At 36.2% G+C, this 21093-nt stretch overlaps 1 protein-coding gene across 1 annotated transcript in view; it reads right to left on the bottom strand.

The window, feature by feature from the left end:
• EIF3H (eukaryotic translation initiation factor 3 subunit H) overlaps positions 1 to 21093 on the bottom strand; it is a 99561-nt gene that overhangs the window by 49387 nt on the left and 29081 nt on the right. Inside the window, exon 2 of the mRNA XM_040261804.1 lies at positions 16587 to 16743. Within this exon, the coding sequence (XP_040117738.1) occupies positions 16587 to 16743 (157 nt within the window). The remainder of the gene's footprint in view (positions 1 to 16586; positions 16744 to 21093) is intronic.

The raw sequence follows: 21093 nt of genomic DNA, 5'->3' as shown, positions 1-21093 counted from the left end.
CTCATGGCTAGTTTTCAAGAGTTTTACTTTTTAGTGATCTTTCCCAGTTAAAAAGAGAAAAATGAAAACTTCTTGCTATGTTCTTACTAATAGCTAGGAAAAATACCTATTTTACCAACAATAGCAAAATTTTTATGTACAATTGCTTTTTTCCCCGTACAAAGAGCCATAATAAGGTTAGTCAACAGATATGAAGAGACACTTGGAGTCAACAATCAAACAGAAGTTTAAGGATTGCAAAACGGGGAAATCAAAGGGATGTCCCTGAAATTTCAAAATAATCAAGCTTCCAAATCTCCCATGTATCACATATGATCAACTGTAGATTGATAGCATTCAAGGAAGGGAAAACAAAACTTGCAAAAAGTTCCAAAACAAGAATATAAAAGATAAGGAACATGAGCATCTGTGGATTCTGGTCTTCACTGACTGCAGGGGCCCTAGCAGCAATCCCCCTTGGGTACCAAGGGACAGCCGTACATCCTTTCTTATTTTCTTAACTGGGAAGTTAAATATCTGAAATGTTTCAAACATCCCAAAGGAAAAAACAAGCTATTTAAGGCTGGTTTTCAATTATTTCAAGCATTTTTTTCTTCATCTCTTAATTTTACCAACTGTATGTCCATGTGAAGCTCTCACAGTGGTAGTATACGCTATGCTGGCGGTCAAAGTTGTGTGGACACCAAATGTGAAAGTTTGAAGAGGTCCTTTGTACACAAGGTATTTTGCAGTGTATACAAACTATTGCCAATAATACTGTGTAGGACCACACTTGGGAAAATGTTAATTCCTGCATCAAATATTCCTGATATTGAAGTTCTGGTGAGCTATAATGAATGTTCTCCAACATCCAATTCATATTCTGTAAGAGATGAATCTGAATCAGCCAGAATGAATTTAGATACTCAATAGTATGTCTGAGACAACACAGTGTAAAAGTTAAAAAAAAAAAAAAAAAGTTCATCTAACTTATGTGAAAAGTTACAGCACATAATATACAACTCTGCCCATGTTGTTTAGATATTAAACTATTAGAAGTAGACAGTAAAGTTGCAAAGTTATCTGAGTTGTTTCTTCCAAGAGAGAAACTCTTTTTCAACTGAAATATCAATGTTCTAACGTTTCTGTAAATTATAGAGATTTCCAAGATAGAGTGATAATTCAAAAAGGATATCAGATACCGCCTTATCCAAGTGACCAAAGCTGACATCACCAGCGATGTCATGTGCATAACGTTCTACCATCCAACAGGACGTAGTAAAAAGAGCACTCACCATGGTGGGTTTTCTCCTCAAAACTCTAGTCTAATCATGAAAAAATACCTGACAGACCTAAACTGACGGACATTTTACAAAACACTTAATTGGTACTCCTCAAAACTACCCAGATGAAGGAAAACAAGAAAAGACCAAGGAATGGCAATAGACCAGAGAGGACTATGGGAGACACGAAGACTAAAAGTAATGTGGAATCCTGGACTGCATCCCAGAAAAGCAAAGGACACTAATGGAAAAACTGGTGAAATCTGGATAAAGTCTGGAGTTTAGTTAACAGTAATGTACCAATGTTGGTTTCTTAGACTTATGTACCACAGGAATGTTAAGATGATAACATTAGAGGAAGCCTGGCTGAGGACTATAGAAACCTCTCTAAACTATCTCTGCAAGTTTTCAGTACACCCAACATTATTTCAAAATAAAAAATGTAATAAAAAAATAAAAACTCCAGAAAAACTTGTTTATAAAAGTTATCTAGGAACAAAATTATGGCTGCCAGGGGTGTGGGGGCTGGGGGGGAAGGGACAGTTAAGGAATTGCAGATGGGCATGTAAACAATGCCATATTTAGATGGATAACCAACAAGGACCTACTGTATAGCACATGGAACTCTGCTCAATGTTATGTGGCAGCCTGGACAGGAGAGGAGTCTGACGGAGAACAGATACATGCATGTATGGCTGAGCCCCTTCCCTGTTCACCTGTAACTATCACAACATTTGTTAATTGGTTATACTCCTATACAGAACAAAAAGTTAAAAAAAAAAAAAAAAGTTATCCAGTAGCCACAGATAAACTTTCTTGGAATGAACACTATCACTAATGCATTCAATCACCAAGCTAAGTTTCATAAATATTTCAAATACACCACCAAGAAGAAAAATCTGAGACTGAGTCACAGGATTATAAAGAACACGACAGTCATTAACTCAACTACATTAACTTAAGACTCTTCAGTTCAGTAACTTCTTGCTACTTACTGAACAAAACCCAAATTCCTATAAGGCTCTAAATGACAGAGCCCCTTGTTTCTCACTCAGCAGGATTTATTCAGATAGCCAAGCTTTCCGAGAGTTGCTAGACAACGGCAAGCTCATTCCCACCTCAGAGATGGCCTTTGGTTTTCTTCTACTCCTGGCTCTCAAACAGCTGAATACATCTCAGTACCAGGGACTCAGAAGGGACCCATTTAAGGTGGGGTACCACCTGCTACAGTATCTGTTTATTTCTTCCACACTACTTAACACAATTTATAATTATTTCACCTGGTTAACTATCTTGTTTCTCTCCTCTAGGTGTTCACTAGGTTGTCTCTAATTATCTGGCAAAGTTCCTGAAATAGCTGGACTCAGTAAATATCTTTTGAATGAATGAATGAATCTACCAACTTGTAAAAACTATTCTCAAGACAGGACGTGACTGTCTAAAGAATTCTGTCCCATGAATGGACAGTTCTGTCAGAATAGTGAAGTAAATCTTCTTTACTCCTTATTTCTATTTTTAGTACATCTTAGTTCTGTCCTTTGGAGCTTTAATCCTCTCTTGTTAAGACAGCCCTAAAAATATCAATCCATAGCTATATCACACTTCCAAACAACACATGTACTTTTCAAAATGCCCCCCAAAGCTCCCTGAATTGAAAAATATTTAATATTTTAGTAAAGCTTGTATTGTGCCCTGCTGGTTATCAATAGCTCACATTTACCTTACCCACCTGCTCTGTCATACACACCAGTATCTCAGAACAGATGCTTTTCACAAATTATGCAAGAGGAAAAGGGATGACAAACAGGATTTAATTCTTCAGAATATGTCAGATACTAAAGCTATTTGATACATGAGGTCAAGCCCTCAAAATGTGTGTATAAACCTGAACTCAACCTTTTGCCATTTCTTCCAACTGTCTAGTATCACCTTTTCACTCTTATTGCTACTGCCCACATTTCATTCAAACCCCCATTATCCATTTTGTTTTTCCTGCTTCTAGACCAAGTCAGACAGATAGATTTTATACCCTCATACCTCTGCTGGGGAACCTAGAATGACACACAACTGCTTCAAGTTTAAGCCTCTTTTTTTCAAGCATTCTGTCTTCCATAATCTGACTTTATTATTATTTCAGACCATTCCCCCAAACTAAGTGACAAGCCTCATTTTACTCTGCTTGTATCACCTGCTTGTTCCTAAATCTATGTCTCTGCATTTTATAGGAGTTCACCTTTCCTCAATCAATGAGTTACAAACCTCTAAAACATAAAAGCACTACCTACTTTCTAAAATAAGAATGTTACAAAGCTCTTGGTCAGCAATTTTTCCAATGATCAAACATTTTCCTATTTTTAATAGTTTTTCCTTTGTCTTATCATGGAAAACAAAAAGGCTGTTGACTGACTAACACTTCTATACGCTTCTTTCAATACCAAGGGCAAATCAAGTATATTAAAAGAAGACCATTATAGTCTTAAGTGCCTTTAACCACTTAAGGCTTAAAAGTTATACTGAGACATGGAAACTTCAAGCCAAGTTAACAACAGCTGTAAGAGTACTCAAAACTCAAGACAGTGAAAATTAATAAGCACATCAATAAATGTACAAGCATTTTACATGTAAATTTTCAAAACAGCACTTTTAATATGCTAAGGACAATAACATCTTAAATTATTAAATCTTCCCTGTCCTCTCTTTACTAATCAAAATGAATATTTATGTCCCTAGGCCAAAACATTTGCTTAAGTATCATACTTAACAAAGATACTATTAGGTACTTGTGAAAGACTATTTCTAAAATTAGTAGAAGGAATATCTGTTGATTTTAATGACTAAAAATTTCATTCATCTATATCAACAGGCTAACTAAAGTTTAACATTTCAAGTTCAAAGACAAAAAAGCAAGACAATTTATCAAATTCTGTGATTAGTATAATTTATTCATTATGGGTGAAGTAGTTAAAAAATCTTTCCATAAATTCTCAAAGATGCTCATCAAAACCACTTAATACCAGCTGAAGGGAAATCAATAGCAGTACCACATTCTCAAAACATGAAATATATATTTTAAACGCATGTATTTATATCAAACAATAATTAACTGAATTATGCCAAACAGCATTATAGTGCCCCACTACTATATGATAAACAAAAGTGTAATTATGATCCAAGTAAAAATCTAAAGAGAAGCAAAGTCAGATGAACTTGATACTAAACTGCTGTACTTTCAAGCTTTTAATTTTGTTTAAAAGCTTTTCTCGTTCTAAGGATTGCTGAGCTGTTGAACTTGCACCTCCCCAGAATTTCAGCTTGGCCAGGGCCTTTCTTTTCAAAAATCTCTCTGCAGTGAAAGAAATTATGGTCTAAATCACAAAGATGACAAGAAACCTTAGCAATTTAAATAGACAAGCCTTGAAATAATATTGTGATCAAAGTATCAAGCAGCCTAATAAAACCCAGGTGGCTCGAGCTTATCATATATGGTACTCATTACCACAATTGCACTATTTAATCTACTTCCTGGTGTCAACAAAAACTTTCTGTTATTAATTCCCTCCAGTTATGGATCTGCTTAAGTTACTGCAGTTTTCTGATAAGACAGCTCTTTGTCCAAAAAAATTTTTAAAAGAGGGAGCGAGTCTCATTTTAAATGTTTCAGAACTAGAGCCATGGCTGGTAAAAACCACAGAAACCACAGTGGCTTTGTATTATTAGTCATCTATATAAGGTTATGTTAATTCCTAAGGAGGTACCAGATGACTCATGATTAACACAGTTTTATAAGGGCTCCTATGTTTATATCAAAAAGGTAACCATATGCATACACAAAGAACGGCTTTACAAGTTATAAGCCTCAGATTCAAACATGAGATTTACCTACTGACAAAGCTATATAGGTTAGATTCTGCCAGTCAATTCCTTTTACCCATATACAACTTCTCCATCATTCACATGGTTACAACTCGTAAGATTTTGAAGCAATTTTCTCACTTATAGGTCTTACTGACCTTTTAAAAAAGTATTTAAATGTTTCTCAGGAAACTTGTTTTATAGTATAATTTCTTTCCAAAAAGATTCCATTTAGGCAAAGTAAAAAATGCTAGGTTTATTACATCTACCTCAACAATGGTGTCAAACCCTAAAGCAGCATGAAGATTCTATCCCCCTCCAAAAAAAGAAAATTGAGAAAAATATGACAGGGTGGCAAGATCATGGTTACTGTCTTTGGATTTTCTACTTGGTCTCAAGCATAGGTACCACAATATCCACAAGGTGAAGCTGAGAGCTGAATGTGTTTCAAGCCTCCAGTCTACAGACAGCTGGCTGAACTGGGTACAAAGAAAAACCACTCACCGCTCAGTGTGTCATGAGTGGCACCCAGTGTTCACACAGATTCCTTACAACTAACACATCTATTTCCTTTCCACACTCTCTTCTCTCTCACTCTGCTTGCGCAGATGGCAGGCACAGCAGATTGGAAGCACTGCACAGCATACCACTTAAGCATACTGTGTACTCAGTAAAGAAGGAAATTCACATGACAGGCTTTATCAGTATTGTCTGTTTAAGTCATCTGCAAAGCAATGTATTCTAGACAGTCTTCCTGTGTCATCAGTCACAGACTGATCTCCAAAGTTAAATTAAACCATCTATTCAACCTATTGTTTGTAACCTCTTTCGACAGCATTTAATAAGAACCTATTTTTCCTCCCTTAACCTAACCAGATCAATTTATACTTTCAATTAGGTCCTTTTAGCATTGAAATGGGCTTAAGAGTGCCTGAGCTGACTGTATATATTCAACTATCACTAATTTTCTTTTGACCTGAAGGTTACAATTGCCCTTCATCTTGACTTAATACCTCGTATACCGGCACAGACTTAAGAAACTTTGTGAATCTAGTGTTAAATTCAACAATCCAGCTGTGCTGATAGCAATGATAACACCACAAGTCGCCTTTAAGTAAATACATCATGCCTACATGTCACAACTACATGTATCTATAGCCCTCACTCGCATCGATTTCAACAAAACACTGGGAATATGGAAAACCCTCCTAAACTGTGGTGTATTAATAGATGAGCAGAGTGGAATTTCTAGTTCTGGATTAGCCACTTATTTTAAACTTGGGCCTCTCTAGGCTTCAGCTTCCCATGTGTACAAAAACAATTACAAAAGTTCCTCTTGTGATCCACTCTGCAAATGTGAAAACTGAGACTAGAGACCCATGATTACAATTAATAATAAACCAGAACCTTACCAGAACTCCATCTAAATTTATGTCTTTCAGAATGTTTACAAGATCTGTATATAAATGATTCAAAAAATTTTCTCAACCAAGAGCTATAACGGTAAATGTGTACACACACCATTTCCACACATGTAGAACTGGCTGCAACTTATTTTTTATCAAGCTGCCTGTAGGATGAGGAGACAAGAAACAAAGAAATACAAATCTGGATTCTAGCAACACATCAGTCTCACGGTTAATCACGTCAAACATCTCCTGAAGGAGCAGGGAAGTAACCCAGACATGCTTACAGTGATTTTAACATTTCACAGTATGTCTAATACCATCCCATTCCTCATTCATTTACCAGAAAAAATGGCTAATACCCATAAAGGTGTTACATCACCACTCTTCATATAACCCTTCACTCTCTTCTAATAATGAATCTTTGCAATGTTTCTCTATCTGTGTTTCAAAGTAGGAATGGTGGTAAGAGTGGTATGAGGAGAGAAAGAAGAAATTTCTAAATTAAGGAGAAATAATTCACCTTAGCAAGAGTCTTGCTCACAGACTTTTAAAACTGAGTATATTTGTTTACAGATTAAATTATTGACAGAGGAAGTTTTACCTAAAGATTTGGGAACCCCATCCAAGTGATATCAAAAATAAATATAAATATTTCTAATACAAAAATGAAAAACATGGTAATTTACAAATCTTGAGGAACCATGTTATTTTACAAAATAACGGAATTACCCTGAATCGCAAATCCATAGATGTGTAGATTTACAGACACATATTTATAATCCTAAATCACTCAACCACACAAAAACTTTCCAGAGACTTCCACCTGAATAGCAACATAATCTTCACTTAGTATACTAACAATCTGATTTCACTAACATAATGTGCTAACAAATCTCCCCACGCTTCAAGTCACAAACATTGCTCAGAACAGCTAGGTTCTTGAAATAATGAACACCTCAGAAAATATCCTTAGCAGGTATAGACACGAAATGGCCACTGGAAATGCCTGGCACATAGTTCCCCCTGAAATACTGACTTGATGAGTGAATAACACAGGGATAAAGAAAGAAAAGAAAAGGAGAAGGTAAAGTGAGAACAGAGCTACCTGGAAGCTACAGTCACTTGAGGACAAATGCTATTTGTGGAGGGACTGCTGCAGCCGCCTTTACTGCTTGCTAGGGTCATTAACATGCGCCCCAAGTCCAAAGCCCCCATGAGGACTCTGCTGCGGGACTCTTACAACCACTATTGCTGCTTGTGGAACTAGTAGCCTGCCACCCACTCAAGGTCCTCATCCATCCAATTCTACAAAACAGAAACAAGACAGATATATTTCTGCAAAGACCACTGAAATAGCTGTAATCCTCTCACCACTCAAGGAGGAAAGAAAGGCTGTCTGTATATTAAAAAGTCTGTAGGTTAAATATTAGAGAAAACAAAGGGTAAATGTGTAGAGGGTGAAAAGAGGGGCGATGCAGGGTTGCATTATAAACTCATGCCATTATATTGTTACTTAAGTCTAAATAAATATTGCCTTTGTTTTCAGAAATATTAGGAAGCATCTAAAATGTACTGAGTAAAAATTACTGAGTAAAAAAAAAGCCAGCAAATAATCCTCATGTCGAAACGGGATAAAGGTATGAAAAGATCAGTCTAAAACTGATAATAGGTAAGTCTTGGAGAGTAATCTCAAACAGATAAGTTTCAAGAGCTATGAAAATTTCACCTAGAGAGACGAATACAAAACAAACAGAACACTTCACTCTTAATATAAAGGGCAGTTTGCAAAACACAATTATTAGCACCAAAACATCAAACCTAACTATAATTAATCTATCAATCTATAAAACTTGCAGGTCAGATAATGTATTGAATTGGGGGGGGGGGTGAAGCCAGGTAACACTTCTCCTGGGTTAAGATAGAAAGCTAGCTTTAACTATGATGATTAGGACAATTTTTAGTAAAACAGAAATAGCAAGGATCTTTGGTTACACACTAACTGTGACTTTTTGACATTTTAATTAGTGCCCAAACAGTTCATTTTTAATGGTTATTATCTTAAAGTTCAGTAATAAATTCAAATATCTATACCTAATGTCACTGTGGTCCAAAAGTAAGGCTATTTTTATTTAATTAAAATTTAAACCACTGGGAATAGTAATTTAAGGATTACATTTTTAGACTTGGGAAACAGGAATTTTAAATACTATTTAAGTATTGTATCCACCTGTAATTTTCAAATCTTAAAGTATTACTTTAAGTCTGCACAAAATTTGAACAGGTTTTACTTGGCTTCTTTCCAAACCATAGCACTTACGCTTCAGGGACCAAGGGAGGGTACAGTGTAAAGCGCTTTAATTTCTTAAAGCAGAAAAATCTTTTACCTTGACCACATTTTCAATAGTATATCCTTCCATGCACAGGAGCCTCTCAATTCACTTAAAAAGCGAGAGGAAAATCCTAAATTTTAAAACATGAAGTAAACACAAAAAATATTTTTCAAGCTTTTAAAAAGAAGTAGACTTTGCTCCTACTCTTGTATTTTAAAATCTTCAGACACCCAAATTGGAAGAACGAAAAAGGCATACAACTATCAGGATTGAGGCTTTATATCTATCTGGATTTTACTTCTCATATTCTAATCACCTTAATAAGCCAAAAAACTAAGCATATAAAATATGGCTAAGGTTATTAAGTTCGTTTCAAATCACAAACCATAGCTTTATGAGTGATCAAAATAATTTAAGTAAGCAATAATCTAAAGTTCATTACCCTGAATATTCAGCAATAAATCACTCAGTGTGAAGGATTTAACATTTTCAAAACACTACCGTGAATAACCACCAAGGATCAGTACCCTGGAGAACTGCAGCATAAGTCAGAGTGCAGATTCTCTCTAGTTACCTGACCATACAGTATTTCACTGAAAATGAAACATATATGAAATAGTTTATTAAATATTTAAGATTTATTAAGCATTCTATTTAAATACCTATTAAATATTTTATATAGAGCTAAATGAAGCAAGGGTCCTGAGTTTCTATAAACAAAGCACTCAATTACCATCGGGCATCTTTTTATGTATCAAAAGAGCCCAGATGTCAAAGACAACTTCACTACCTGATAGAAAATCAGCAACAAAATTTGAAAAATACTATCAAGGGACATAATCAGCTCTGAATAATAAAGATGCCAAATTGAATATATATTAAATAGTTTGTTCTTTGTTTCTAGAGATGCTTGTGTTATGGATGAGAGCCCCAAAATGTGACTAATTTAAACAAACTCACAAGACATAACTTTCTTAAAAATTACTTAAAATGCAACTGATAATCAACTTTACCTCCCCTGTAACTGTAAAGTCATCACCCAAAAGGAATGAGCAGCTCCTATCTGAGTGTTGCCATCATTTTTTCCTTTCCTCACTCTAAACTCACATCAATTCTATTTCACAATTCTTTATACACTTGTCTCTCCCACCTAAAATCTTTCAAAGCAGTTAACTAGATTTTGTATCTGTATCTTTTTCACCACCCACTCAACGTAATTTGCTGGATAAAAGCTGAAAAGAAAATTTTCCCTAAGATATCGGAAACATTTTTATCATACCTCCTCCACTTAATGATTTGACGTCACAAAGTAAACTTGCTCCTACTTCTCCAATAAGTTTCAAAACACACTCCAATACGGCCTACATAAACTTTCAATATTTCTACCAAGAAAAGTTCTTTGGGAGAAAAAATAAAGCAAGAAAAGAAATGGTTTTTTTAAAAAAACTAAATTTGTCAAACAGATCACAGTGATCACTGTTCATACAGATAGAAGATAATACAAAATAATAACTAAACATCATGTCTTTTCACAGAATGTCCCCATCGGCCTGAGAAAGGATGAAAAGCTTTCTCTACTCTGACTCGGTGCTTTCCTGAACTCAGAGGCAACACACAGCTGAAGCAGTAACCACCGGCCAGGTTTAAAGCCATTTTGCCCTCACCGTGTGGGCTGCAAGCAAAGGAGAAGGTGAGACTTCAGGAAGCAAGCAATTAAGCAGAGACTTTCTCCAATGTAAACTGCGGCTTAGCAAGGCAGAAAGTAAGGAAAATAATGTAACCATACAAACCCACTCTCTCTGAATCCAGTGATACCAAAATAACACCTATGCCATGAAAAATCACTGTGATTACATTTCATTTTAATTACATTTTGGCCAATCTATACTTTAGTCTTTAAAAAGTCTGTTGAAGGCTACACTGCTACCTTTCTTTCGGAAGCTTGATGATAAAGTGATAGCGTACGGCACAGTGTTAAGTAGTGTTTCTTGCTCTAACACTAACCTTAAGTAATAGAAAAGAAAATAATTTTCAAGTACCTGAAAATAAACAGAAAGGTTAAGAGCTATGTGTGTGTGCGTACTGCTTCACTGTGTGAAATTACTTCAGTAATTACAGTCAATACAGTCTCAGTTAGGCATCATCTCATTCCCCTGACTCCATTTTGGTAGCACAATAGTCTTCATGCTTCATTTCTCTAAGAAACTTATTTGAAGGCCAAGGATCATCCTTTGTGACTGACTTAATAGGAGCAAAATTTTCAAAATTGTCTATTCTAAATTGGAAAATTATGGATTTGGCTCTGATTCAGAATAAAGTAAGCTTTTTATATCACCTACAATATTATATTGATTTAGTTGACTGAAAAACAAGACAGTGAGTTATTGGATCTGTGTTTAATTTACTGCACTTTATAACCATATTTAAGGAATTTGATTGTATAAAAAGTATCTGAATCTTATCAGATGAAAGTATTTTTCCCTTTTAGCAAGCCTCGGGTTGCGTGTCTGAGAAAACAAATTAGTCTCTAGTTCTCCTAAGCTTGATAATAGTGCCCCCTAATGGGAATTTTAATATGAGTTTTTCTACTTAATTTTTAAAAAATCATATATTCTCTAATATGAGCACATTATCTCTCTAGAGAGTAAATTCTGTTAACATGGACGTGTATCAAGATTTAAACCACTCAAATGAGAGTTATCACATATGCAAAAAAAAAAAAAAAAGAGTGAAACTTCACGCCAACAGTTTCTTATTTTCTGAATCACCTTACTGTAACATAAATCCACTGTAGCACTACCCAAAATGTTAACCTCGTAAGGAAATTCTCCTTCAGCTATGTTCCGAGTATTCAGTAAGTGAGCAACTAATACGTGCTTGATCAATCAGTCAGATAAAAACTGGTTCAGAAGTGAGTTATTCAGAGTCACACAGATCCTAACTATAGAGCTGAGATTTCCACCTGAGTTTTCTGGCCTCATACCACTCTCTTTCCACAATACCTGGTCACAAATCTACAACCATAATCGAAAGCCTTCCTTTCCTACTATCTCCAGATGCGAGTCGTGAGCTCAGTCAACTCAGCTGTGCCTGACTCTTCGCAACCCCACGGACTGTAACAGGGGATTTTTTAGGCAAGAACACTGAAGTGGGTTCCCATCTCCTCCTCCAGGGGATCTTCCCTATGCAGGGATCAGAACAGCGTTTCCTGTGTCTCCTGCACTGCATGCAAATTCTTCACCATTGAGCCATCAGGGAAGTCCGTTATCTGCAAACAGTTCTCCCAAATATCAGTAATTCAATGTGTGGGTTTTTTTTTTTAAAAAAAAGGGAAAAATGCAGTAAAATTAAAGCAAAAACTACCATTCTGATATTTTCAGGTGCACCAGTGAAACAAACACCCGATAATACCAGCATTTTCATTATTGTGCCCACGAACAGTCTAGACTGAGAGTCAGAGGCAAGGGCAAAATCTAAAAGAAATAAACAAAAAGCCATCAATTCATGATAAAAAGAACTATCTAACTTTATGAGTGGGAAAAGAATAAGAAAAAGATATATATAAAAAAGAAACGGTCCATTTTTCTTAAAGAACCAGACAGTAAAAAAAACAATTTCAGGCCAGGTATCCATATGATCTGTCACAACTACTCAACTAAGCCACTGTAGCAGGAACACAGCCACAGAAAATACACAAGTGAATGGGCATGACAGTGTTCCAAAGAAACATTACAACCCGGATGGGAGGGGAGTTTGGGGAAGAATGGATACATGTATATGTATGGCTGAGTCCATTTACTGTCCCCTTGAAACTATTACAACATTGTTAATCAGCCATAGTCCAGTACAAAATAAAAAGTTCAAAAAAAATTTTCATATGCAAAAACAGGCCCACAGATTACAGAATCTCTAGTTTACACTGGGCACAATAACAAACCAAAACAAACAAACAAACAGAACGCAATATGTAATCACTAAAATTATTAAATGTTTGGTGAGTGTTTTACTTCCTTAGGGTGAAAGAGCAAAAGATCCTTCCCTGAACAAATATTAGTTTTAGCAAGCATAAAACAACAGAAGAGCAGTAAGCAAAACAATAGGCCTTTAGCATGATTTAAAATAATAAACATGCAGAACTATAACAAAAAATTCGCTTTTATCAAGTTTGATAAAAGTCTAATGGTGACTGCATACTAATATCCATTAAGATAAATACACAGATTAAATGAAAGAATCTAAAACTCAAGAAGAAATACTGGGCACTGTCTTAGGTTTTTCACACATACAAGAAAAATGACAAGTCCTACTAGTTTCCAAATTAGCTTTCCTCATCTGGAAAATGGAATGAATAAAACCTTCAACTATGCAGAGTAAATGATTATAGAAAATGCACATTTAATAATACACAGCAAACAATGTCCTGTAATATTTTTATTATTTAATGCTAAATTGAAGTCTGTTGTTACCTCAGTGTTATTTTCAAACGAGTTTCTTAAAGCATATGTTAATGAAAAGGCACACAGGCCAATTATCTCAAGTCCATAAGAGAAGTTAAGCATCCAATGATCAAGATCTTTGGTGGGTTCATCTACCATAATTGCACTAAACATTATTCCTTGCTCATATTTCAGATTAAGAATTTTAGGACTTCCCTAGTGGTCCAGGGGTTAAGAATTTGCCTGCCAATGCAGGGAACACAGGTACGATCCCTGGTCTGGTAACATTCCACATGCCGCGGGGCCACAGCTACTGAGCCTGTGTTCTAGAACCCATGCTCTGCAACAAGAGAAGCCACCACAATGAGTAGCCTGCACACTGCAACCACAGACTCCCCCACTCTGTGTAACTAGAGAAAGTTCACACACAGCAATGAAGACCCAGTGCAGCCAAAAAGAATTCATTAACAAATAAACTGAGGATTTTATAAAACAAAATTAACTACTTGAGAAAACCACGAGACAATGTAAACTCTTCAGGAATGGATTCTGCTCCCAACTGTGCCACTAACAGGGAAACTGAATAAGTCACTTCAAATGAACCTCTTAGGCTCACTTATAAATCAAAGAAAGTATGCTAGCAAGCCATGGTCTTCCAAAATCTAAATAGTTATTACTGAATTATAATTGTGAATCTCCAGATAGGGTGGTGAATATGGAAATCAGTTCAGTTCAGTTCAGTCGCTCAGTCGTGTCCCGACCCCATGAATCGCAGCACGCCAGGCCTCCCTGTCCATCACCAACTCCCAGAGTTCACTCAAACTCATGTGCATCAAGTTGGTAATGCCATCCAGCCCTCTCATCCTCTGTCATCCCCTTCTCCTCCTGCCCCAAATCCCTCCCAGCATCAGAGTCTTTTCCAATGAGTCAACTCTTCGCATGAGGTAGCCAAAGTACTGGAGTTTCAGCCTCAGCATCAGTCCTTCCAATGAACACCCAGGACTGGTCTCCTTTAGGATGGACTGGTTGGATCTCCTTGCAGTCCAAGGGACTCGCAAGAGTCTTCTCCAACACCACAGTTCAAAAGCATCAATTCTTCGGCGCTCAGCTTTCTTCACAGTCCAACTCTCACATCCGTTCACAACCACTGGAAAAACCATAGCCTTGACTAGATGGACCTTTGTTAGCAAAATAATATCTCTGTTTTTGAATATGCTATCTAGGTTGCTGATAACTTTCCTTCCAAGGAGTAAGCGTCTTTTAATTTCATGGCTGCAATCACCATCTGCAGTAATTTTGGAGCCCAAAAAATAAAGTCTGACACTGTGATGGGACCAGATGCCATGATCTTAGTTTTCTGAATGTGGAGCTTTAAGCCAACTTTTTCACTCTCCTCTTTCACTTCCATCAAGAGGCTTTTTAGTTCCTGAAATCTATTAATAAAGGATTAAAAATTATCTCTCAAAACTAAAGAAGCCTAATTTTGTATCAGTTCAGTTCAGTTGCTCAGTCGTGTCTGACTCTTTGGGAACAGAGATACCCAAATACTGCCAGAATAGACTGAAGTGAAATCCCAACCATAAACTTGTGTTTTACACACATTTAATAGGCATATTATAGCCGTTCAAATGAAACAGGGAGATTCTGGCTTGCTTAAGATAAAAAATTTTAAAACTTATTAAAGTTTTTTAAAAATTCAAATACTTAAGTGCCTAAAATAAAACAGTCTTGGTTAGTTTCTAAAAGTACTACTTCAGTTAAAAAAATGTGCAGATCAAACTGCAATATCAAGGTATCAACCTCAGTAAGAATATACTTTGTGTTACTATACGTTCAAGGTACTATGAGGACATGAAGTCAAATGAGATAACATTTTACCAAAGTTAAAAGTGATCAGTAAAATGAATGAAAGGAATTTAAAAAACAATCACATTTACAATAGCATCAAAAAGAATAATATACTTAGGAACAAACTTAACCAATGCAGCAAAACACTTATATGCTGGAAATTACAAAACATTGCTGAAAGACAAAACAAAAGGAAAAGACATCCATCTCGTATTCCTGAACTGGAAGATTGAATACCGTTACATTGTCCATAATACCCAATGTGATCTACAGATTCAATACAATCCCTAGCAAAATACCAATGGCATTTCTTTCTTTCTTTTTTTTTTTCTTGCAGAAATAGGAAAAAAAAACTATCTAAATTCTTATGGAATATCAAAGGACCCTAAATAGCCAAAATAATGTTGAGAAAGAAAACCAAAGTTGGAGACCTCACACTTCTTGACTCCAAACATATTATAAAAGCAACAATAATCACAAGAGTACAGCACTAGCATGTAATTCCTAGAAGAAAATATATGGAAGAACCTTCGTAATACTGGAACCTTCATAATACTGGTCTTGGCAATGATTTCTTGGAGATTACACCATAAGTATAGGAAACAAAAGCAAAAATAGACAAGCTGAATTGTATTAAAGCTTCTGTGCAACAAAAGAAACACCGAAAGTGTGAAAGATAATACCTGCAAACTATATATACAAAAAGGAGTAAATATGCAGAATATATAAAGAACTCCTTCAACAAAGCCCTAAGAAATTAGCGAAAGACTTGAAAAGACATTTCACCTTCTAAAGAAGACATAAAAGCAGCCAACAAGCATATGAAGAGGTGCTCAATCACCAATATTAAGAAAGTGTACATCAAAACCACAATCAGAGACTGCCTCACACCTGTTGGAATGGCCATCATCAACAAGACAACAAGTAAGTGCTGACAAGAATGTGAGAATTCGGACAACCTAATTTTCAACTAGATTTTTTTAAAAATCCTTTAGGATGCTGACCTTGGCCTTTAGTAGGATCTTACTATTGGCCTTCGCTAACAAAGCAATTACACCTGCAGCACAAAGATTCTGAAATGCTTAAGGAGTATCTTCTTTCTCAAGTAGACAACTCATCTCTTCTTAAACAGTAAGTCAAAAAACTACAGAAGGAAGTGAGTGTGGGACATAGCAACAATTTCTGTCCTTCACACTGTAACTGGTAAGCCGCTTTCACAATGAGAAAGTTAACATCAGCACAGCTCCTACCCAAATTATCAGAATCACAAATCCCGAATATCTAAAGGCCAAACTAATCAAGTTTTTGATAATATAACTTCATTTCAGATAATCTGTAGAATCTTTTTCAAGAGACGGAGAACTAGGTTACTCTGATGAACTCCCGGTAACAATTATCAAACGTTACGGTGAGCGCTGGATCAATAACCATTTGTGTGAATACCCGTACCTTCATCAAAGTCAGCATCATCTTCAGTGTGCTGAGGGAAAGGAAAGCAGTTGGTAATCTCAAGTCGATCTTCTACAACAAGGCCCAAAAGCACTCCTTGAACCACCTCAGTTCCTTGTCCTTCTTCCTGGTAATGTTTGATAATCTTTAATACCACCTAAAAGAAAAAAAATAAAAGTTTAAATATCACTCTTATAGTTTACACTTCCTTTATTTCAAAGAAAAAATAAAACTATACTGATGAACCCACAGTTATATGACAGAACTGACCAAATTTCTTACAAACCATTTCCTTTACCCTTACATTAAAAAAAAAAAAACCTTACGTAGTCTAAATGTACACCTGAAACTCTTGGAATCTGAAGACGTGTCAGAAATGTCCATGTGGGCTTCCCTGGTGGTTCAGTGGTAAAGAATCTGCCTGCCAGTGCAGGAGATCCAGGTTCAATCCCTGATCCAGAAAGATCCCACACGCCATGGAGCAACCAAGCTGGCGAGCCACAAGTACTGGGGCCGGCGTGCCTTAAAGCCTGTGCTCTGCGACAAAGGAGGCCACTGCAATGAGAAGCCCCCACAGCACAGCAGGAGAGTGGCCCCCACTCACCGCAACTAGAGGAAAGTCCGCGCAGCAACAAAGACCCAGCACAGCCAAAAATACATTAGAAATAAATAAATAAATAAAATTACATTCTAAAAAATGTCCATGTAGAACACTCACAACCTTTAAGTCAAAGATGCTTAAAGGTCTGGCATCCAAGAATTCCTTCAGTTCAATCTAACATTACCACTTCAACCTGAGACTATTACAGAGAAAGTGACCCTGTTAACCTTTGTTAACAGCAATATCCTGCCACAAAAGATAAAAATATCAGTAAGACATACAGATAAAGATCTCAATTATATGAACATCTAAAAACAGAACCCTCTGACAAACTCTCAACACCTCAAGATGGTTCCTGGACAGAGCATCTCATTTATCAGAGGAAGCAACAACAGGAACATGTATCCAAGAACTTGCTGGGTAACAGAGAACATAATGACAGCCCAGTCACCAACACTACCTAATTTTTCTCAACAATAAGGATATACCAAATAACCTCTAATGGAATAGCCAGCTCTTCTATTTACTCTCTCCTTTAATATTCCCATTAAAATGAAGAGGTACACTGCATGACTAAATAGGCAATTAATTTAAAAGTTTACAGTAACAGTCATGATTAATAATAATTCCTACAACATGAGACTGTTAATATATTAAGAGGCTTTGAACAGTGCTTGGCACATAGTATTATTAACAGTAGTAGTCTGTATTATTCAGTACAAGGACGTGGCCCGAAGACTAAAGGGCAATATAGTCTAAAATACAATGGAAAGCTATCAGAGGGAAAAATAAGTCTAAGAACAAAATGGGAATTAAGAGTTTTACTGATTAGTGTTCAATTTAAAACAAGTATATTATTGATAGAAATAAATCATCAGTAACCAGTTAATAATACAGTTTACAATTACTGAACATCATGTGCCAGGCAGTATTCAATTATTATACCTGTATTATTATACCTGTATTATCAATCATGGAATCCTCGTGAGTACCTCAGGAAAAAGCATTATATTATACTCATTTTACAAATAAGAAAGCTGAAGCAGAGAAAAGTTGAGTAAATGGCTAAAGATCACACATCCAGGAAATGGAAGAACCAAGATTTAAACTCCAAGGCTTATGGGCATATTTTAACAAGAAGATGATTCTCATACCAGCAGCTTAATTATTAAAACCATGAGTTAGGAACAGACATGAAGCAAAGACTCTGTGATGAATGGACTCAGAAAGACTTTACATCAGTTTAAGATCCAGACCTTCTAAGAACAGCAAGCAGTCAGCAGGGAAGAGCCTACTGCAGAAGGACACCAACGTGCATAAGCCTGACACACTTCTGTATAAAAGACCTCTCCATTTCTTGAAAGGCACAAAAACAGGCTCTAGGGGTCATGCAGGAAGAGGAAGAATGATTTCCAGCTCTAGCATTTATTAGCTGTGACCTTGGGAAAGCTATTTAATCTTCCCAAGTCCTAGATTTCTGACTTGCAAAATGGAACCGTTTCAGAGCATTATTTAAGACTATTAAAAATGAGAAAAATGTACAGTAAATATTTCACACAGGATCCGCCCTGAAATAATGCTCAATAATCAATATTATTGACTTTATCAATAAAAAGAAAACAGAACTGTTTAATTCCCATTCAACTTAACTCTGCCAACAACCACCATTTTCCCAATTAAAAAATAAAAGAAACATCGGTGATTAAGAAGGGATACACAAAACTGATAAACAGTTATTACAAACACACCTATCAGCTTGCCCAGATTACCTAGTTTCCTGGATACGGAACTCTATTAATGAACCACAGCTGAAATCAAAGTAAATGAGAGATGCTATAAGATATCTGAGCTTAGTGTGTATCTCTGCACCAACTGATTCCTAACAGCTGATTCCTACATGTGGGAAACGGAGTATTGATGACCCAGCATAGTTTCACCAGAAGCCAGACCAAAATAACCTTATTTCCCTTTACAAAGAAAATAGAAGTGAGAAAAAACAATTATTATCTTTAAAAACAAATTAGCATAGACTGTCTTACTTTAAACAAAGTAAACTGTGAAGGGGTTGGGAGCAACAGAACAGAACAGCATGGCAGCCTGATATGCCTGCCCCAAGAATCAGTGCAATTTATACAGTATCCACAGAAGCACAGTCCTCCAAGTAAGAGAAATTATTATCTCACTCTTTTCTGCATCACTGACCTGCTACAGCCAGTCCTCTACAATGACCAAGAGAAAAGTTACCAGTAACAGTATTCACCTGAGTAATGGAAAAAGCAGTGGTTTAACTTCACCGGCTAAAGACAATGAACATGAATAGGTGTACCCCCTAAAGGACTAGAAGAAAGTTTAAAATCCTGTGATGATAACCAGTTCAATGAATTAAAATCTCTCTACAGGCTAGGGACGATCACAAAGAGCACTGTCCAAATAGTGAGGCAGTAGAGAATGTGTCTTACTTTGAAAAGCAAAGTAAGGACCACTGGTGACAGTTTCAGGAAAGAGGGTATCCATTTTAAGGAAGAATTCTCTCTAGCATTTTTGACTGACCAAAACAGAAAGCTTTAGGAAAGGCCTGGTGATCATTAAAATAATTTCCAACTCTAACATTTATGATCTTGCCAATTTAATAAAGTCAAATATAATAACTCATTCAGAAAACAAAAAACTTTTAACAAAACTAAGCAAACTCATTCTTCATTTTGACATTTTATAGCCTTCCTATTTCCCGCATACACACTAACATCTCAATTCTTTAGTTCAAAAAAAAAATGTAGTGGAATTGCATTACAAACTTCAGAGGACACTTAGATGTCAGAAGGAAATTCCTGAGCAGAAGCAACCCACTGACACATAGGCTTCTGCTATTGTATACAAATAACAAAGAACTTACCATATCTAGAAAAACATTCTGTAGATTATCGGTATTTATTAGTAAGACAGAATCCATGTACTGCTCATGGTCTATATACTCAAAATGTATTTGCTAAAGGAATGAATGGTAAATACCGGTCAATTACTTTTGTCAAAAGCACTCCACTAAGTGCCTCAAATGCAGTTACTCATTAAATCCTCACAATCACTCTACAGAGTCAGTAATATTATTTTCCCATTTTACAGAGGAGGAAACAGATAATCTGACATAGATTTATTACAGCAAGGAGGTGAGATCTGACTTCCGACACCAAGGTATATTTAATTACTTCACAATAACTGAGTAACTTGAGGCTCCAAATAGGTTTTCTTTTAACGGAACTGAAACAGAATGTGGTGGCAACAGCTCCAGAAGTCTCCATAACAAAGTTGTAGGAACAGGGTTACTACATAGAGTAAAAAAGTTCAGAGAAGGGTTTACAGGGACAGACAGCAAAAAGACTGAGGGAATGGTGCTGGTGGTCACATTTTTTGTGCCCTAATCACGAGAAGTCTAATAGCATGAACAACTGCCCTAGTTGTGTAAATTCGTACATAACTAAGATAAAGAGGTTCAGCTCTATCTATATCTTTAGCAGCACTGTCCTCACTAAGCCACAAGATGGGAATGTTCCATCACACAAGTCCTGTTCTAGTCCTGCTCACGAGCCTTTCATTGTCTCTCCCCCGAACCACTCATATGCTTCTGTCCACAAAACAGTGCTGACAGACTCTTAATTAACCCTGCTTATTGATGTCACGCTCCCTATTCTTAATCTTGAAAACAAAATACACGGGGAGTTTAATAGGTCTCCAAACAAAAGCACACTCCTCTATTATATTTTGTTTATAAGTGTCACAAATGATCCCACATGCTCAGGAGCTCTATATCCTTTGTTCCTAGCTTATCAAAATGACCAGGGGAGTTTTTTTAAATAACTGGAGAGGTCTTTACTCTGGTGACATATTACAGCCATTAGCATTTTTAAAAAT

Source organism: Oryx dammah, unplaced genomic scaffold (assembly GCF_014754425.2).
Source record: "Oryx dammah isolate SB20612 unplaced genomic scaffold, SCBI_Odam_1.1 HiC_scaffold_19, whole genome shotgun sequence".
NCBI classification, from domain to species: domain Eukaryota; kingdom Metazoa; phylum Chordata; class Mammalia; order Artiodactyla; family Bovidae; genus Oryx; species Oryx dammah.
Note: the sequence above shows the minus strand (reverse complement) of the source record. Positions and strands in the feature narration are given on the sequence as shown.